Source organism: Chiloscyllium plagiosum, unplaced genomic scaffold (genome assembly GCF_037043375.1).
Source record: "Chiloscyllium plagiosum isolate Xiang-an unplaced genomic scaffold, Cpla_swu_hap1 HiC_scaffold_1, whole genome shotgun sequence".
NCBI classification, from domain to species: domain Eukaryota; kingdom Metazoa; phylum Chordata; class Chondrichthyes; order Orectolobiformes; family Hemiscylliidae; genus Chiloscyllium; species Chiloscyllium plagiosum.
The window spans coordinates 95,016,229-95,037,742 of record NW_028270139.1 but is presented as its reverse complement, the minus strand read 5'-3'; the positions used below and the strand labels follow the sequence as shown (position 1 = coordinate 95,037,742).

General features: G+C 40.3%; 1 protein-coding gene across 1 annotated transcript in view; it reads right to left on the bottom strand.

The window, feature by feature from the left end:
* LOC122554940 (cell division cycle protein 20 homolog) overlaps window positions 1-18,652 on the bottom strand; it is a 115,958-nt gene extending 97,306 nt beyond the window's left edge. Inside the window, exons 1-2 of the mRNA XM_087992305.1 lie at window positions 18,456-18,652; window positions 17,956-18,027 (exon numbers count right to left, since the gene is read on the bottom strand). Of these exons, the coding sequence (XP_087848431.1) occupies window positions 17,956-18,027; window positions 18,456-18,518 (135 nt within the window). The 5' untranslated portion in view covers window positions 18,519-18,652. The remainder of the gene's footprint in view (window positions 1-17,955; window positions 18,028-18,455) is intronic.
* Between the last annotated feature and the right edge of the window lie 2,862 nt (window positions 18,653-21,514).

Below are 21,514 nucleotides of genomic sequence, written 5' to 3'. Positions count from 1 at the left end.
TTGTAATTGTACCAGCCTCCACCACTTCTTCTGGCAGCTCATTCCATACACACCCCACCCTCTGCATGAAAAGTTGCCCCTGAGGTCCATTTTAAATTTTCCCCCTCTCACCCTAAACCAATGTCCTCTATTTCTAGTCTCCCCTGCCCTGGGGAAAAGACCTTGTCTATTTATCCTATATATCCTTTTATAAACCTCTATAAGGTCGCCCCCTCAGCCTCCGATGCTCCAGGGAAAACAGCCCAGCCTATTCACCAAAATAGTGAAAAGGAATGCTATCAGAATAGTAAGAATTGCCACCGAAATGTGAGCTAGGAATAGTGTTGCTGAACATTTAAGCTTGAAGTTGGAAGTTTTGTGCTTATGATTGATCTGTCAGACACGGACGTGTATAGTTAACATCAGTCCTGGTTACAGAGGATGGGTATGGTGTAGTCTGCTTTCTCAGAGGACTGTATTCAGGGTTGGGATTGAGAACTTAGATGGGAGGGAAATGCCTCAGAACACTGGGATGGAGGGAATGGATGAGTATATGATTTTTATGGGAATTTTTGAATTTCAGAAAAATTAACTCAAATTATTGCCAAACTGAATTTTGAGATACTTGTTAAAATGTCTTTAAAGTGTGAGAGATTTAATTCTGGTGAGACCTGTAGCTGTCCTCTGTGTTTAGAAGGTTTCTGTTCAATGACAGCAAATGTGATTGCAATACAGTAACTGTGATTATATAAAAACAGAACAAAAGCCACAATGGGTCACACTTTTCCAGTTTATTCAAGGGCCAAGGTATTTGATCTAAAGAAAAATCTCTGTGGCAGCCTTGTGCAGGATTCTGTTTAGAAATAAAAGTGTATATTTATGTGTATCTCAATGTGAATCCAAATCTCAAGCTTTGTATACAATATCTGCAAAAACAATAAACAAACTATTTTGAATGTTTGTTATATTTTGAGTAGTGACATTAATTTACATGTTATCCTCAATATATGCTTGCATTGCACACTTTCACGGCATGGTGGCTCAGTGGTTAGCACTACTGCCTCACAGCACCAGGGTCCCAGGTTCGATTCCAGCCTCAAGCAACTGTCTGTGTGGAGTTTGCACGTTCTCCCAGTGTCTGCATGGGGTTTTCTCCGGGTGTTCCGATTTCCTCCCACAATCCAAAGATGTGCAGGTCAGGTGAATTGGCCATGCTAAACTGTCCATAGTGTTAGGTGCATTAGTCAGAGGGAAATGGGTCTGGGTGGGTTACTCTTCGGAGGGTTGGTGTGGACTGGTTGGGCCGAAGAGCCTGTTTCTACTCTGCAAGGAATCTAATCTAATCTAATACTCAAGCAGGAGAAAATGTACACTACGATGTCCACAGGCAGAATTTCTCCCACAACTGTTGTGAGTGCTAGTGGGTTCCCACTCCAATGAAGTTGGCTGTAAGCCGTAGTTTCTTCTTTTTCAATGGTGGCAAGACCAATGTCATCCTTTCCACCTGAAACTCATGACCTAGGACAGGATCATCGCTAACACTTAAGCTCAGCTTCATCCATTCTGAATAACTCCACTCCAACTACCATCAGCATAGCCAACTTCTCAATGTCAACCCTAATGTCAGAGAAACCCTTACCTCAACTAAAATACATCTAGACTCATGTTTTCTGATACATTCTTTGTCACTTTCAGCATATAATCAAAATCTACTTTATAAAACCCTTTGCTCACAAATCATCCCAACCCAAATCTCTTCATGCACTTTCTCCTTCCGGTATCTGCTCCCTTCAGCAACACTTATATAGGACATTGGTGAGGCCATGCCTGAGGATTATGTGCAGTTTTCACCTCCTTAACCAAGGAAGGATGTACTTTGAGATTTTGGAGAAGATTTGTAGGTCGGGTTGTGGATCTCAGTGAGCAAACTGACACCCTGAAGAACATACTTCCCTTAGAGGGAATGCAGCAAATTAGGCAGATTCCTTGTGTGAAAGGATTGTGCCATGGGAAGAGGTTAGGTAGACTACACCTAGATTCCCTGGGATTTAAAAGAACAAGAGGTAATGTCATTGAAATCTCTTATAGGAATTGACAAGATAAATCCTGAGAAAATATTTCCCCTGACTAGCAAATCTAAAACACATGAACACAGCCTCAGAATAAAGAGTTGGCAATTTAGCACTCAGATTAGAAGAACAGTCATAGAATGCAAATCTTGTGAACCTTTGGCAAATCCTATGCCATAAAGTGAAGAATGTCAATCATTGCATATATCCAAAATAGGTCAATACATTTTGGGTTCTACAGGGAAATAAGATTTTGTTTGTAATTAGCCTTTTTTTCTGAGGGGGCGTTTGGTGAGAACTCAGTTTCTGTAATGCATGCTGGTAAGTATACTTACATCTTCAAAATGAGATTTTAAAACCTACCTCCATGAAATTTTCATCTGTAGATGAAGAATGGCAGTTTTGTTGAGGTGCAGGATAATTGCCAGTGTTCATAGAACTCTAGGTAGGTATTGTTAATGGGGATGCCCATTAATACCAGCAGAGGCCAAGCTGAGATTTTATGGGGGTCATGATTTGAGTGTGTCAGAATGGGCTAGAGGAGCTGAATGGCATACTCCCTATGTGAGTATATTTGTGTAGTATCCATGCTAATATTTGGTGCTGTTTTCAATGACGAGCAAAGTATGGAACAGTATTCTATAGTATATTGCTATTGAACATATCAAGGTTTGATGTCAAGTGACATCAAAATAGGGCAGACTCATGCAACTGCAGCTCTTTGTAATAACCCACGGACCCCATAGAATCCATGTTTACAATGGAGAGAGTAGTGTGACCTGGCTGGTCTGGTGTGCTGTCACGCTGCATTTCAGCTCCTGAGCCATTTTCAATACTCATCTTTATCACCAGCCTTCAAAATTGCAGGAGGATAACTATTAGTGCAGTACGATGTTAAATTACTTGTCCCGTGCATGTGTTTGAAGCAGAGAGAAGAGTCCAGATCCTATTAGTAATAATAATGCGATGACTTCCCTGTTAAAAACATTTCCATTCCTTTTTCCCAGCATTTGCTGTATACCATTGTTCCTTGGTTAGGTGGGTTCAAATAATTTCATTAACATAGCCATAGATACTTTTTTTATTCCTGTTGCTTTAAGTTCTAACTTAATTTTGGCATATAAATTTACAAAAGCAGATAATAATACACATTCTGACACAGTCTGTCTCCCTGGGACTATAATGCGAATGTCATGAGATCATTTTTCCTGAGTGTCTGGTCACCTTGGTTTCATCTGTCATATCTCAGCATCTCCGAGATAATTATTCCATGAAACACTTGATCTACAATTCTAACCAAGTCAGGTTGAAACAAAGGTTTCCAAGAATCATAGAATGTCTACAGTGTGAAAGCAGGCCATTCAACCCATCGAATCCACACCGACCTCCAGAAGAGCATCACCCCCCATTTAATGTAACCCTGCATTTCCCATGGCTAATCCAGCTCGCCAGCATATCTCTGAACACGATTGGCAATTTAGCATACCTAATCTACCCTAATCTGCACATCTTTAGACTGTGGGAGGAAACTGGATCGCCCAGAGGAAACCCACAGAGAGACGGGCAGAATGTGCAAACTCCACAGAAACCTGAGGGATGGCATTGAATCAGGTCCCTGGCACTTTGAAGCAGCCGTGCTAACCACTGACCCAACATGCCAGTTGACGTCCTTCTCTAATCAAATTTTCTGCATCTCAAAAGTGATTGAAAAGACTGTTAGATCAGAGTATTAGTTCCTCACTTTCCTTAGCCTGTAAAATCACCAGCAAATTTGTCATTACTTAGTTGACTGGAGACATTGAGTTCACAATACGAGCTAATTTAAAGGCCATTCTTCCATAGATATCCTGCAGTGCCTACATACTCAGAATGTGGCTATTAAAATAATTTGCAAAAGGATTGGTCATTGAGATAAGAGTCATGCAGCACGATCACAGATCCTTTGGGTCCAACCAATCCTTGCCAATCATAATCCCAAACTAAATGAGTCCATCCCACCTGCCTGCATTTGGCCCATATACCTCCTAAAATTTCTTGTTCATGTATTGATTTAAAAGCCTTTTAAACATTGTAACTTTACCTGCATCCGTTGCTTCCTCTAGAAGTTCACTCCCTCTGTGTTTTAAAAAAATTACCGCATTTCTTTTTTCAAATCTTTCTCTCAACTCAAAAATACATCCCCTTTTCTTGAAAATTTCCACTTTATGGGAAAAAAAGAACAACGATTCATCCCATCTGTGCCCTTCATGATTTTATAAACCTCAATAACATCACCCCCTCAATCTCCTATACTCCAGTGAAAAAGGTCCCAACTTCTCTTTTTAACTCAAGCCCTCCATCCCTGGCAACATCCTGGTAGATCTCTTCTGAACCATTTCCAGCTGAATAATATCCTTCCTATAACAGGGTGACCAGAACTGGACACAGTACTTCAGAAGAGGCCTCACCAATGTCATGTATAACCTCAGTACAATGTCCAAACACCAATACTCAAAGGTCTGGGCAATGATGGCAAATGCAACACAAATTCCAGACAATAACCATTATCAATACAAGGCAATCTAACCACCGTATCTTGACATTCAATGGTGTTACCATCACTGAATCCCCCACTATCAACATCCTGAGGATTATCATTGACCAGAAACTCAACTGGACTCACCACAGAAACACAGTGGCTACAAGAGCAGGTTCAAGACTAGAAAACTGTGGTGAGTAACACACCTGACTCCCTAAAGCCTGTCCACCCTCTACAAGGCACAAGTCAGGAGTGAGATGGAATACTCCCCACCTGCAGATGACACGAAAGTCGGTGGAGTAGTGGACAGTTTGGAAGAATGTTACAGGTTGCAGGGGGAATTGGAAAAACTGCGGAATTGGACTGAGAGATGGCAAATGGAGTTCAATGCTGCTAAATGTGAGGTGATGCACTTTGGGAAGAATAACAGGAAGGCAGCGTACTGGGTCAATGGAAAGATTCTTGGTAGTGTGGATGTGCAGAGGGATCTTGGAGTCCATGTACATTAGATCCCTGAAAGTTGCCACCCAGGTTGATAGTGCTGTTAAGAAGGCATATGGTGTGTTAGGTTTCATTGGTAAAGCGATTGAGTTCCGGAACCGCAATATTATGCTGCAACTATACAAAACGCTAGTGTGGCCATTGTGTACAGTTCTGGTCGCCATATTTTGGGAAGGATGTGGAAGCACTGGAAAAGTTGCAGAGGAGATTTACCAGGATGTTGCCTGATCTGGAGGGACGGTCTTATGAGAAAAGACTGACAGACTTGGGTCTGTTCTCTTTGGAAAGAAGAAGGCTAAGAGGGGATTTGATAGAAACACACAAGATGATCAGAGGATTAGAGAGGGGAGACAGTGAAAGTCTTTTTCCTAGGATGATGACGTCAGCTTGTATGAGGGGGTGTAACTACAAATTGAGGGGCAATAGATTTAAGACAGATGTCAGAAGCACATTCTTTATGCAGAGAGTGGTAAGGGCGTGGAATGCCCTACCTGCCAATGTAGTTAACTCAGCCACATTAGGGAGATTTAAACAATCCTTGGGTAAGCACATGGATGATGATGGGATGGTGTCGGGGGAATGAGCTGAGAATAGTTCACAGGCCAGTGCAACATTGAGGACCAATGGGCCTGTTCTGCGCTGTATTGTTCTATGTTCTATGTGCAGTTCCAAAAACATGCGAGACGTTTTGCACCATCCACGACAAATCAGCCTGCCTGATTAGCACCACATCCACAAACATCCATTAGCTCTACCACCAATGCTCAATAGTAGCACTGTGGACTATCTACAAGATGCAGTGGAGAAATTCCTGGAAAGATCCCAAGACAACATTTTCCAAACCCACAACCACTTCCATCTAGAAGGACAAGGGCAGTAGATACATGGGAACACCACCACTAGCAAGTTCTCCTCCAAGCCAAACTAATTCTTTATTCTCAGATAATTTAGTTTCACTGTGTTTCCATTTTCAAGAGCCCTATTCCACACTGCTGTCTTCGTCCAATGATTTCAGAGGATTACTCAAAGCTCAAAATGAAACTTTTAAAAAAACGCTCTAAACTATGGTTTGTTTACCAAGAGCTTAACGACAAAAAACCCTGACTTTCTAAACTGGAGCTTGTTTATCTTTTTCAGTGGTAAAACCCTACAAAACTACACAATTAATTAATTCTAAAATTAGGCCTTGAAGACTGTTTTGAAAGAAATCATGATGGCTACAGAAATATTTAGAACTTCAGACATACGTACAAACACGTGACACTTATTAACTCAGAGTTCAAGAACTCAAACTTGAAACATGTAGGATATGGAAGATATAGAATATAGGGAAATAGATGGTGACATCTTAAAAATGTTCATATTACAGAGGAGGAAGTGCTGGATATCTTGAAATGTATAAAAGTGGATAAATCCCTAGGACCTGATCAGACGTACCCTAGAACTCTGTGGGAGACTAGGGAAGTGATTGCTGGGCCCCTTGCTGAGATATTTGTATCATCGATAGTCATAGGTGAGGTGCTGGAAGACTGGAAGTTGGCTAGCGTGGTGCCACTATTTAAGAAAGGTGGTAAGGACAAGCCAGAGAACTATAGACCGGTGAGCCTGACATTGGTAGTGGGTGCGTTGTTGAGGGAATCCTGAGGGACAGGATGTACATGTATTTGGAAAGGCAAGGACTGATTAGGGATAGTCAACATGGCTGCATGTGTGGGAGATCATGTCTCAGAAACTTGATTGAGTTTTCTGAAGACGTAACAAAGAGGATTGATCAGGGCAGCGCGGTAGACGTGATCTGTATGGACTTCAGTGAGGCACTTGACAAGGTTTCCCATGGGAGACTGATTAGCAAAGTTAGATCTCATGGAATACAGGGAGAACTAGCCATTTGGATTCAGAAATGGTCAAAGATAGCAGTTAGAGGGTGGTAGTGGAGGGTTGTTTTTCAGACTGGAGGCCTGTGACCAGTGGAGTGCCACAAGGATTGGTGCTGGGTCCACTGCTTTTCATCATTTATATAAATGATTTGGATGTGAACATCGGAGGTATAGTTAGTACATTTGCAGGTGACACCAAAATTGCAGGTGTAGTGGACAGCGAAGAAGGTTACCTCAGATTACAAAGGGATCTTGTTCAGATAGCCAATGGCCAAGGAGTGGCAGATGGTGTTCAATTTAGATAAAAATAAGGTGCTGCATTTTGGGAAAGCAAATCAGAACAGGACTTACACACTTAATGGTAAGGTCCTAGGGAATGTTGCTGAACAAAGAGACCTTGGAGTGCAGGTTCATAGCTCCTTGAAAGGAAAGTTGCAGGTAGATAGGATAGTGAAGAAAGTGGTTGGTATGCTTTCTTTTATTGATCAGAGTATTGTGTACAGGAGTTGGGAGGTCGGGTTGCGGCTGTAAAGGACATTGTTTAGGCCACTTTTAGAATATTGTGTGCAATTCTGGTCTCCTTCCTATCAGAAGGATGTTGTGAAACTTGCAAGGTTTCACAACAGGCTTACAAGGATTTTGCCAAGGTTGGAGGATTTGAGCTACAGGGAGAGGTTGAATACTCTGGACTGTTTTCCCTGGACAGTCAGAGGCTGAGAGGTGACCTTATAGAGGTTTATAAAATCATGAGGGGCATGGATAGGATAATTAGACAACATCTTTTCCCTGGGGTGTGGGTGCCCAGAACTAGAGGGCATAGGTTTAGGGTAAGAGGGAAAAGATATAAAAGAGACCTAAGGGGCAACTTTTTCATGCAGAAAAATTAGCTGCCAGAGGAAGTGGTGGAGGCTAGTACAATTGCAACATTTAAAAGGCATTTGGTTGGGCATATGAACAGGAAGGGTTTTGAGAGATCTGGGCCTGGTGCTGGCAAGTGAGACTAAATTAGGGTGGGGTATCTGGTCGGCATGGACGAGTTGGACCAAAGCGTCTGTTTCAGTGCTGTACATCTTTATGACTGTATGACTGTAAGAATGTGGAGTTGAGGTGGAAGATCAGCTATGATCTTATTGGAAGACAGAATAGGCTTGAAGGACTTTAGGGTCCACTCCAACTCATATTTGTTACGTTTTACCCAGCCCATCCCTCACAATGCATTTTCTATTTTTATCTACCATAACCTCAGCTAACTCTATTTTTCACCATTTTCCCATATTTCACTTCTTGCACCCAACTGACCACTGTTACTAATTCTTACAACATAGGTCTCCAGTTCCCAGAAATCACATCAATGTAAACAAGTTTTTCTTAGGTCAACAACAGAGAGGATATATATTCCACTGGGTTTCCCAAATTGTTATGGGGCTTTTAAACTCAATGAATGTACTTTGACCCTAACAGTCTGGTTTGGTGGTTGCATAATCACACAAAGCTTTGCTATATTATTTGTATTGATATCATGATCTAGCATCCGTGATCCCAGAAAGAGTATCCTGCAGTCAGCATTATGGTGAAGCAGTCTGGGAAGAGTGTCCTGCAGTCTTTTGTTTAACAAGGTGTGATATCACATAAATCTATATGTTCATCGGTAAGAAATAAGCTGTGAGGGACTATCTGCAAATTTCTATTAATTTGAAAAGTATTATTAAGTCCCAGAAATAAGTAGAAGTCAGGACCAAAATAATATAGTAATACAAATAAACTAAAGTAGGGTAAGGGAAGAAGAATAAACTTAACGTAAAGGAAATAGGTTTAAGACTAAGATTAGATAAGCAAGGGATTTCAGTCCCATGTGTTGCATCACCTGCAGTATGTGGGAAATCTTAGGTGCTCCTGATAAAGCAGATGACCACATCTACAGGAAGTGCCACTGGTTTAATGAGCTTGAGCACCAGGTTTTGGAGCTTGCGCATTGGCTGAGGCACAACGCAGTATACGCGAGTTAGATAGAGCATGGAAACAGACCCTTTGGTCCAACTCGTCCATGTTGACCAGATATTCGAAACTGATCTCGTCCCATTTGCCAGCACTTGGCCTAAATTTCTCAAAACTCTTCCTAATTGTATACACAGCCAGATGCCTTTTAAATGTTGTAAAATTTACTAGTCTCCACCAACTCTTCTGGCAGCTTGTTCCATATGCATACCACTCTCTGGGTGAAAGATTTGCCCCTCAGGTCCCTTTTGAATCTTCCCACTCTCATCTTAAACCTATTCCCTCTAATTTTGGACTCCCACAACCTGGGAAAGAGACATCCATGCCCCTCATGATTTTATAAACCTCTATAAGGTCACCCCTCCGCCTCCAATGCGCGAGGGAAAAAGAACCCCAGCCTAGTCAGCCTGTCCCTATCGTCAAACCTTCCAATCCCATGACACCCTGTGAATATTTTCTGCACCCTCTCAAGATGAGAGAAGGGTGACCAGAATTATTATGCATTATTCTAAAAGTGGCCTCACCAAAGTCCTGTACAGCCACAACATGATATCCAAACTCCTATACTCGATGTTCTGACCAAAGTGTGCCGAACATCTTTCTCACCACTTTGTCCACCTGGATTTTCCTAAATTAGACCCTATGGGTAGAACTTAATAACTTCAACTTTAGGGAATGAAGCCAGGCAATTATTAGAAGGGAAATGCAGAGGAGCATTTTGGTGATAGAATTCATAATTCATTAAGATTTAACATAATTATGGATAAAAGGATGGACATGAAATAAAGGATCTGAATTGTGGGAAGGCTGATTTTAATATGATAAGATAGGATCTGACCAAAGTGGACTAGAAGCAGCTAGTATAGGAAAGTCCTCATCAGATGAGTGGGAGACAGTCAAATGTAATCATGAGTGTGCAGGGCCAACATATTCCCATAAGAGGTGAAACATGGGACCAACAAGTGCAGGATATCCTTGATGCCAAGGGATGCATTGACTTGCATAAGGAGAAACAGCAGCGGATACCCTACAGGGATGTGGAAAGTTCAGGGAGTTGGTTAAAAAAGCAATTAGGAGGGCAAAGAGGGGTGAGAAGAGAAACAATGGTGGGTGACATGAAGGAAAATCCAAAAGCATTTTATGAATATATTATCGACAAAGAATGATGGGTAGGGTAAATTAGGGATCAAAGTGGCAAGCACTGCATGGAGCTGGTAGAAAGAATAAAGATTTTAAATGAGAACTTGCCATCTGTTTTCACAGTATAGGTATAGAAATCATGGAGAGGGATTGTGATGTGTTTGATCAGATTAGCATTGAAACGGATAAGGTATTAGCAGTTTTAGCGATGTTCAAAGTGGGTCACTCCCTAGGCCCAAATGAGATGTATCCAACGCTGCTGTGGGAGTGAGGCAGGAGACTACAGGGGCTCTGGAATTAATTTTCAAATCCTCTCCTCTGGGTGACAGATGATAGGGGTAAACTAGGAAAATGCAAGTCCATGAGTATAACATCTGCAGTAAGGAAAAACATCTGAAGGACAAAATTAATCTCCACTTGGAAACGCAGGGATTATTCAAAGATAGTCAGCATGGCTTTATAAAGGGGAAATCTTGTCCCACAAATGTATTAGAATATATTGAGGAGGTGATACAGTGGGTAGATGAGGGTAGTGCCGTTGATGTAGTCTACATGGATCTCAGTAAGTCTTTGGCCAAGGCGCCATATAGCAGTTTGATCAAGAGTCTAAAAGCCCCTGGTGTCCAGGGCAATTTGACAAATTGAATCCAAAATTAGCTTTGTGGCAGGATGGTGATGGTCAGAAGAATTCTTCAGTGATTGGAAGCCAGTGTCTAGTGGCATACCACATGGTTCAGTGCTGGGTCCCTTGCTGTTTGTTATGTGCATTAATGATCTCGACATTAACATTGGAAGTATAATCAGTAAATTTACAGATGGTACAAAAGTTGGCAGTGTGCTAAATAGCAAGGAGGAAAGCCGTAGGGTGATATATGGGCTGGCCAGATGGGCTGAACAAAGGCAAGTGGAGTTTAATCCTGAAAAGTCAGAGTGAAGGATTTTGGGAGAACTAACAAGGCAAGATGTGCACCTGGAATTGTAGGACCCTGGTCAGTACAGAGGATCAGGGAGACTTTGATATACATGTCCATAAATCCTTGAAGGCAACAATACAGATAATGAAGATGGTTAAGAAGTCATGTGGATAACTTGGCTTCATTTGTCAAGGAATTGAATACAAGAGCAGGGAGGTTATAATGGAGTTGTATATAACATTAATTTGGCCACAGCTGTGCAGTTCTGGTTGCCATACTGCAGGAAGGATGTTATTACATTATAGAGGGTGAAGAAGAAATTCATCAGGATGTTGCCTGAGCTGGAGTGATTCAGTCATGAAGAGAGTCTAGGTCAGTTGAGGTTGTTTTCCTTAAAACAGAGAAGGCAGAGGAAGGATCTGGTTGAGGTGTAGAAAGCTCTACAGGGCATAGACAGGGTAGATAGGGAGAAATATTTCCCCTTAGTAGAGGGTCAATAACCAGGGCACACAATTTTAAGGTTAGGAGCAGGAGGTTTCAAGGATATTTGAGGAATTCACTGCCAGAAAGGATGATGGAGGCAAGAAGCCTCAAGTCATCTAAGAAATATTTTGATGAACACTTGAAAAGCCATAGCATAGAAGGCTATGGGCCCAAGTGGGTGGCATGGTGGCACAGTGGTTAGCACTGCTGCCTCACAGTGCCAGAGACCCGGGTTCAATTCCCGCCTCAGGCGACTGACTGTGTGGAGTTTGCACGTTCTCCCCGTGTCTGCGTGGGTTTCCTCCGGGTGCTCCAGTTTCCTCCCACAGTCCAAACATGTGCAGGTCAGGTGAATTGGCCATGCTAAATTGCCCGTAGAGTTAGGTAAGGGGTAAATGTAGGGGCATGGGTGGGTTGCGCTTCGGCAGGTCGGTGTGGACTTGTTGGGCTGAAGGGCCTGTTTCCACACTGTAATGTAATCTAATCTAATCTAAAAAGTGCTGGCTAATGGGATAAGAATAGATGGATATTTGATGACTAGTGCAGACATGATAGGCCAAAGGGCCTCTTTCCATGTTGTAAAATTACTTTATGAAGCACCAGCCACTATACAACATTTACACTGGGAAACTGTATTAGTTAGCATTGGTCAAATAAAGAATATTAGGCCCCAAAGTGCAGCTCCTGTTGTCAATTAAATTTGGAAAGTGATTTAACCTATAATTGCGTTCCAGAGAGAAATGCAACAGTAGCTTAAGAAAAAGCTTGGGCCATCAGCATCATTAAAGCTGCCATATAAATATGATTGTTCGGTTGCAGGGACATGAGCTGATGTGGAAGTGCATGTAGTTGCTGATTCATGTTTTGCAGCCAGCTAACATTACACTGCCTAATCAACACACATACTCCTGTTTAACTCTCATTCACTGTTCTCGATAAAGCCCCAGTACACAATGTTATTGTGTAAGTAATTGGCTCTTTAGCTGGATATCTGTCAGTGGCAGACATCTGCTGTCAGGCATCCAACTGACAAGAGACAAAAGGACTTTATACAAAAAACAGGGAATAAAAGAGGAGAAAATTGTTTCAAAAATTATCAAACTTGACTGAAAAAGCTCTTTCTGATCTGCCATAAAAACAGACTTAACTCCAAAATCCTATTAAGTTGGAATTCCACTGCAATATTAGTAATAAACATTCCAAAGCATAGTATTAAACTCTATATATCATTTAATTAAGGCATTAATAAACTTCAAAAGTAACCAATGATAGACTGTCATGCTAACTTGTTCATTAACACCATACAGAACAGTTCCAATGGAATTGAATTTTCAAACGTAGGTGCCTGCAGGGAACAATGGTAGAGTAAGTATGCACGGTAGGAGGACAGTAGTAAGTTAACCGGTGTTAGATATGAATACAACCAGCTAACGTTACACTGCCTTACCACCAGGCACAAAATATATAAATCACTATTTGTTTCACTTGTGGTTCCTTTTCCTTGTCTTGAAACAACAGAGGCACTAACCATGAGGCAGGTGGCAGGGTACTTAACGGCTGCTGTCTAAACAATATGCAGCCAGCTAACTGTACACTGCCTGCCTGACTCAAGCACTTCAACATGTAAGCTTAAAGAGGCTTTCGTCCAAAGATTCCTGTAAAAAATATTTTGTCAGAATAATATATGCCTTGAAATAACATAAAGGCCATTGTTGGCCTAGATTAATAAATTTTATTAATGTTCATGGCAAGACAGCAGATCGGTAGAATAGTTCTCAATATAAATATGTTACATTTAGGTCATGTCGGTGATCTCTTTTAGTGTACTTGTGAAAGACTTTATAATAATATCAACATCATAAACTCATTTACTGTTTTGAAACATACAAAAAAAATGAACTGCAAGTAATGCTAAGTATTTGAGGAGGGCAGAGGAAAAAGGTGGCAAATTTCTGGAAAGGTTCTCTGAAATTCCCTCTCAACTTTCATGAAAATCAACTAAGTTATTCATGATTCAACATTACGCAGATGTAAACTAATCCCCATATATACTAATTGCTTCAGGAAGCAGTATTATATTTCCTATATTACAAGTCACTGCATTTCATTAGCTGTAAAGTGCTTTGAGAAGTGGGCTGCTTATGAAAAGTTATAAGAATGCAAGTCCATTTTTTTGGTATACAGGCCCAAAAATCACAGATTTCTCATCCCGTTATACCCGTGATGTCCTCATATAACCCTCATCTTCCAAAAATGTAACCATGACTTCCATAAAATTTGCAATCTCTTCCCCATTCAGTGTATTGACCTTTAGCTATTCCACACTCAACATCAAAATATACTGTAAATACATATTAATTCTAGGATCTAGATCATCCATTCCTGACAGATAGAGATACAGTGGAGTGAAATAACCACCTTCTTCACTTCTCTTGACGTGCATGCACTTGACATTCTGCAAGAGGTCTGCATAGGAGATGAATAGGCTATCCTCCATACCCATTTCCCATTCCCCATCCCTGTACTTTGAGGGTTAGGTGTAAATGCTGCAATTGACCATTGATACCAGTTCTCTTGGGATTCAAAAATCTTTGCAGAGGAAGTTAATGGCATAAGATCAGAACAACTCACCTACAAAAATTCAGGGCCCATTCATTGTATAGATAAATCTTCCCAATTTCTTTGTATTTTGGTTAATTAAATTAGTGGTTAAAATAAAATGGTATTTGCAATTTATTGTGTATGTTATTTATAACAATCTTACAGATAAACATTAAGCACAAAGTATGTTGTTATATGTGTACTATTACTAGTACTAGTGCATTTCAATTTAACATTTGGTGGAATTAACAAGAATCAGCTTTGATGGATCTATGGAGGTGTCTATTGGTCAGGTATTGTTCAAGGAAAGTAAGGATGAGTTTAGAAGAGATAAGGTGGGAAGCGATTGTAAAATTCAGCTTTACAAATATGTATAAACATGAGAACTTTATTGTTAATGTAAGTTTAGAGTACAATAATTAGATAGGAAAGTTATTTTTTGTTGGAAGATATTGAAAACTGAACAGATATGATTCTGAGGTCTGTAATAAAATCAGAAAGTTGAGGATTGTTATAACATAGAGGAGACAGGCTCAGAGGCAACAGTGCCTCCAGTTTCACAGCACGAGTCAGCATGTTGGTCTGCTGGCACAGACCCATCTCTGGCCTTTTTGAGAGAAGCTGCTTCTCATTTCTAAACAGTTACTCACCCACCAGCAACTGGTAACCATTCAGGTCAACTAAAGTGACTAGTAAGTGTGGTCTTCACACAAAAACTGGAATTTCCCAGACAGGAATTGAGCCCTATGCTGAAACCGAAACCTACTGGATGGATGGAGGCAGCTTTCAAGTGGCAGGCAAGGGGTAAATGGGACAGTGAGGCCTTACTTAACTTGGGTGTAGATGCAGAGAAGTATTTTCACTTTGTGAGAGATTTCAGGACCAGAGGGCATAATCTCAAGAATAAGAGGTTGCCCACTTAAAACAGATGAGGATTTTTTTTTATAACAGGGTAGGTCAGTCTGTAGAATTCTTTACCTTTGAAGGTTGTAGAGGCTGAGTCATTAAATTTATGACTGAGATAGATGGATATTTAGTCAGGAGGAGAATCAAGGATAATGGGGACAAATCAGTAAAATGGAGTTGAGGGTTATCAGATCAGTCATGATCTCATTGAAAGGTGGAGCAAACTCAATGGGCTGAATTGCCACTTCTGTTCCTATGTCTTGTGGTCTTATGGACATTAATATCCTTTCCCTATATTAAGCTAACTGGCCTGTAGTTTTTCTTATTTCTGTCACCCTCTCTTTTTGAATAAAGAAATTACGGTTGCTAACCTTCAATAAAATGGGAAATTTCTGGAATCAAGGAAGTTTTAGAAAATGAAAGCCAATACATCAAGTATCTGAATAGCCACTTGTTTTAAGACTCTAAGATGAGGTTCTTCAGGACCCAGGTACTGGCCAGGCCACAACTCCAACAATTTACACACTAACACTTTGCTAGTGACTGTGATTTTCCTGACTTTCTTCCTCTCTTCCATTTCCTCCTTAGTCATTGCTTCAGGAATGTTTCTTCTATCCTTTGTAATGAAGATCATGTAAAATACCTGTTTAATTCATCTTCCTTTTACATACTATCCATTATTAATCCTCCAGTCTGACATTCTGTAGGCAAACACTCACTTTGTTAATTATTTTCTTCTTTAAATATTTAGAGAGGCTCTATCGGATTTCATATTTCTGTGCCTTTCTTTTTTACTCTATATTTTCCTTCCCTATTATTTTTCTAGTCATTCTTTGCAGTTTTTAATACTCTATTCAATCCTCTGACCTGCAATTTAGGTTTTGCACCAAAAACTGGAATTTAGTTCAATTTCACAGAAATGCAAACAAAAACATGCATTTCCACTCTAGGGATAGCTGCAAGAGCTCTGCATTAAATGTCTGCACAGGGTACTGCTCACTGTCTGACTAAATTCAGAAAATGTCCACCAGTATGCTGATTGTGAAAAAAGCTGGAGGAAATTGCCTCACTATCAACACCTCAATGCAGATTTGTCTATTCATACTGTATTTATGACATTAAATTCATGCAATGAGAGTGAAAATTTAACTGTGCAATGAGCCCCTCAAAGATTGTAGCTGAAATGTGAGATTGATGATTGAACCAATGAATGTTCTAAAGAAACTGCTGCAAAGGGCATTGCAGGGGAGTGTAAAATAAGCTTTGCCTTATACTTATCCTACATTCTAACTACCTGTGTCCCCTCCACCCCAGCTGCAATGTGTTTATAACCACAAGATATCACAAAATGTATCACTGCTCTTAATTTGCATTGCTTAATTTGATATAATTAAATTCACGGAAAATGAAATTGCTTCAATCCATGGTTATAAGCATTCTGATGATATATTACTGCTTCCCAGTGTTCAATCTCTCTTATACTATAGTGCTTGGTCCCATAATTCATTTATTTGTATTTATGTAATCATCTTGGAAATTAGTCTATGATTACATGAGGACGAGAGGTTCTGCGTATAATCAAGACCAGGTGACAAGATATCAGAAATTCTATCATATTCAACTGAAGTCAAAAGATAGCCAATGAGACAAATGTATCAAGGATTCTTTTGAATTGCATTGTAGTCAAACTGCCAACTAAAATATCTGACTAATAATTGCATTTTAAGCACAAAGGTGCAGCAGTCAGGGTGCCTTTGAAGACCGCTGATGATGGAGTGCTCTCAGGTGCAGTAGTATGGAGTGTAGCGAGCAGCTGCTGATCTGACAGACCCAACAGCCAGCTAGCAGTACACTGCCTAACTGCCACATCCGTCTTGTCTTTCCATACTTCCTTTCTTTATAAACCTGACACTGTATGGGTTGTACTTCGATCACTCTTCACAAATTTTACATTTTTATTCACTGTAGGTTAAAAATTTAACACAACGCACATAACATTTCATTTTCTTTTAAACTGTTAGTTAATTAATGTTGGCTTAGCTTGTTATAAATGGTGGATGGAATGACAACAAAACATAATGTCATTCACACCATGTAGTTTGTACTTAGTTTCTGACTCATCAAACTCAGATTGCTACATTGAATCACCTGTATGCATCCATGGTTCATAAAATATATAAACAGAATTGTTGGAAACTTAAATTCAGTATTTGCTTCATTTGACATTTTAATGGTTAGTTTAGTGAAATATATTTTGATATATTAAAATGTTGCTACATAAGGATATCCGTCTTTCACCATCTGTAAATATAAACTTGTCCATAATTCTGTTGTGTCTATGTTAAACTTGCGCCAAGTTCACCCATCACTCGTACATTTATTTACATTGCTTCCTGATCTTGAAACGTTAAAATTCTCATCCTTGTTTTCAAATCTCTCGTCCTTCTCTACCTCGGTAACATGCTCCAGTCCAACAACTCTGTAAGATCTCTGAGCTTTTCTATAATTTTGGTGTCTTGCGCACCTTCAGCTACCGGGGTTTTGAAATCTGGTGTAGTACTTTTTCAATATCTCTGCCTCGCTATCTCTCTCTCCGCTCCTCGATGAACAACATTTGGCTTCGCATCACGAACAATGTAAGTGTCATGCTGTTAAATTGACGCTTTTCCCCCAAACTATTGGTACATTTTCTAATCCGGCATCTGCGACTTGTGTAAAATGTGCTTTATAATGAATCTTATCGCATCTTAGTACATTAACGACACTATATAAATGCAAATTGTCATAATGTTGAAGGATTAACAGTTGGGCTTCAAGCGTTACATGTTTACAGAGGGAATGCTATGTAATTGGTTATCTATGTAATAACTGTCTGCATTCTGAATATGTTTTTATTGCCAACTTGATTAGCAATCACTTGGAGCCCCAGTTATGAAGATGTGGATAAGACCTTTGACACTCGAAATCGGTACCTTAAACAGTCGGCCGACGTACTGCGGTGAACTCCACTTTGTTTCATTGGCCAGTTTCTTCATTATTTTCTCCTGTAAAAATAAAATAGTAATAATGTACTAGACACAGAAACTGATTTATTTTTTGTCCTTTGTACAGCCCCGAGGTCAATACGGACAGATTTGTTTCTCTCACTCAGTAACCTGCTTCTTTCTAGAGTTTTAAATAAGGTGTACTTCCTCACATACTGCAATAAATTAGGTTTCTCACTCCTAACTGTAAATGAATGTGCATGTCTAAGAAATGAGTGACACTAATTATTGCTCTATTACCCGCAATCTGCTACTTGCTTTGATACCGATTTTGGTTTTTTTTTTAATTACGATCGCTCACCCAAGTTCCCAACTTCACTCTCAGCTTAAACATCTAAATGTTCATTCCAGTGTCAGTAGCATTTGTCAACGGGATACAGTGAAAACTAAGGGGCACTTACCCATTCCATCTCTCAAGGGACACTTACCCATTGCATCTCCTCTCCTGTCTTGATTTTACGGGGAAATAGCTTCTCTAATTCCCATTCCATTCTCCGAGATGGCAAGTTAACTCGGGTTAAGCTACTACTGCAGGATAGACAAGAGAAAGATTATCTGTCTATCTGAAAAAGGTCCTTTGCCTCCCCTGTGTTTCTTTCCAGTCTAACCATGAACAAACTTTCTGCGACTGACTGACTGGAGCAGTACTTCTCTGTACTGAATCCTGGATCAGTCCCTTGCCCTGTGAAACTCTCTGTTTCTCAGCTTTTGTTTTTAAAGCTCTTTTGAGCGCCGGGACGAGCGGGAAACACCTCAGCTCTCCCCTAATAGGTAGGCAAGTGGGGAACCGCCCTCAACCCCACGACGTCGGCTGAAGGGATTCCCTTCCCGAAAGCAGCGGGATGGCGGGGTGGGAATGCGACCTCAGTGAACTGGTGAGACCGTCCGAGGCCCGCCACTGCTCACAGAGGAATGGCGGGCCCTGGAAACTGAAAGAATTACCAGGAACAGAGAGCAGCTTAAGGCGGGAAGAGGGGCGGAATAGGGGAATAATAAGTATCTGATCATTTCAACATCTATCAATGTAAGACTGATTAACATTGCCAATACATTGAAGAAGCACAAAAAAATGTTGAAATGGTGAATGAACCGCAAAATAATTGCTCAAACTCCTGTATCTTAAAATGCAGCGGGATAATCTGCCCTTACACGAACAAATAGGACTTTTTTGCCGTTATACATCCCCTGCATAAATAATGCCCGAATAGTTTGATTGCTTTAAGTTAGCTGAACGCACATTTATCAACCGTTCCCTAAGCCATATCTTAAGAGCTACAGCTGTCATTGACAGTCCGTTCCCATGAAGGCACAAAGTGACAAAGGTGACAGAAAGTTATCAAAGCTAAAATTTCACAATATTTTTAATTCAAAGATATTTATGCTGTTTGAAAACATCAGTGTGTGGCGCTCCGAAAGCTAGTGTGCTTCCAATTAAACCTGTTGGACTGTAACCTGGTGTTGTGTGATTTTTAACTTTGTACACCCCAGTCCAACACCGGCATCTCCAAACCATCGTGTGTGTGATGATTTGGCAATGAGGGACGTGGGCTGTTTTCAGAAGCGTTCAGGGTGGAATTTTCCCCAAGTGCTCATTCTTGTAAACTGAAAATAAGAAACTTTAAGGAAAAAAAATGGATCGGTTGATTTCTCAAAGTAACGGACTTAGATCATTCAAACTATAAATAATGTGAATATATTGAACTGTTTTGTAACTTCTGTAAATAGCGTGAAGTTGTCTGATTCAATGCCGGTTTCCCGTTACACAGTTTCAATTGGCAGGATTAGTTTGAACGCGATTACTGAAATATTAGACAATTAATAATAGTTCCTCAGGGCTGACGTGAATAAATTTAACAGAGATTCAGGGTGAGCGCGAATTTGAGTTCCAGGGGCGCCAGAATTGTTTTTTAGGAGTTTATCAGAGCCCGGGACCGCGGTGAGTGACCACAGCCAGAGTTGGTTGGAACAAGAGACACAGCATTGTCATGCTGTTTGACTGTGGACTGATCATAACCTTACAAAGCTGAATGGCTTGCGGTAGCTTGTCATTCTTCGCCTCAGAATGCATATAATCCCCCATTGTTTCAACGATTCAATTTCTTAATCATTTAGATAAATTTCATTCCATTTGTTAGTTTTTGACAATGCGGTTTCTGAGCCAGCATAGTACTCCTAGAAATTGCCCTTTCAAAGCTCCAGCGTTAATATAACGATTTTATTTTTTTAAAAAAGAAAAAGACAAATAAAATGCAAATTCTAGACTTAACGAAACAAAAACAGAAAACGTGCAAAGAAACACGCAGCAGAGTCAATATAAAACGTTGTGAATTTCCTGGTCACCGAAGATTTCGACTCGAGGAAATCAAGACACACTGTTTTTCCTCTCAGTCTCGCTTAACTGATCAATCATTTACGTCCCATTTTCACGCAAAACCCACCTTAAGAGAATTGTGTGTAATTTTAGGAATTCTGTTACAGAAAAGTCAATAAAGCTATCAAGAGAATGCAGTGCAGATTTAACTTTTAAGGCGCCTTTGTTGTATAAACATCAAAAGTCCTTATTAGAAGTATTTTATTTTTTATAATCAACTTGCTCAGAAGTACTATGACACACCTCTGGGGTGGGTGGGACTTGAATCCAGACCTCCTGGTCCACAGTTAGGGATATTTTCACTAGTTTACAAGAGCCCCTCGAGAGTATTGTAAAATAAATTAAAACAATGAGTTACATAAGGAGAGTAAGACATGGCTAAATGTTTAGCAGGTACCAGTTAGGTAGTATCCAAAAGGAGAAATGAGAGATTGAGGGATGGTGAAATTCAATGAGGGAATTCCAGAACTTAAGGTTTTTACACCTGAAGGCAGAGCCAGCAATGAGGGATTGATCAAAGTTGAAGATGTTCAAGAAACTGGAATTAGAGCAACCAGATAATTTGGAGTTCAGAGGCTGAAGGAAATTACAGACACAGAAAGGGATTATGCCATGGACAAATTTGAAGCAAACTGAAATGTTGAAATTGAGACATTGTTTGATCAGAAGCCTCTGAAGGTCATAGCAAGAACAGCACTTGGATGGACAGGACTTGGTGCAACTCCAGACTCAAGCAAGAAGAGGTTTTGAGGCTTCAGGTTTATGGACAAGAAAATGTGGAAGGCTAACTAGGATTGTGTTGAAATAAATAAATGTATCAATGGTACAGATGAGGGTGTAAACAGCAGGAGCAACATGGTCAGAAGTTCAACTCAGGCTTAGCTAGGAAATCAAGCTTGTAAATAATTTAATTTGGCCTTAGACCGTTATTAGAGGAGGGATAGAGTTGGACTAAGAGTTGTGGTGAGGACAGAAGGTCTTTGGTCTTCCCAAGAGATATGGGAAGTACTGAATATCTGGCAAGCAGTCTGGCAATTTAAAGAAAGTAGAGAGGTTAGGAGAAGTAACAATGATGTCACAGTGTACACATGAAAATTGGTGTCATGTTTCCAGTTG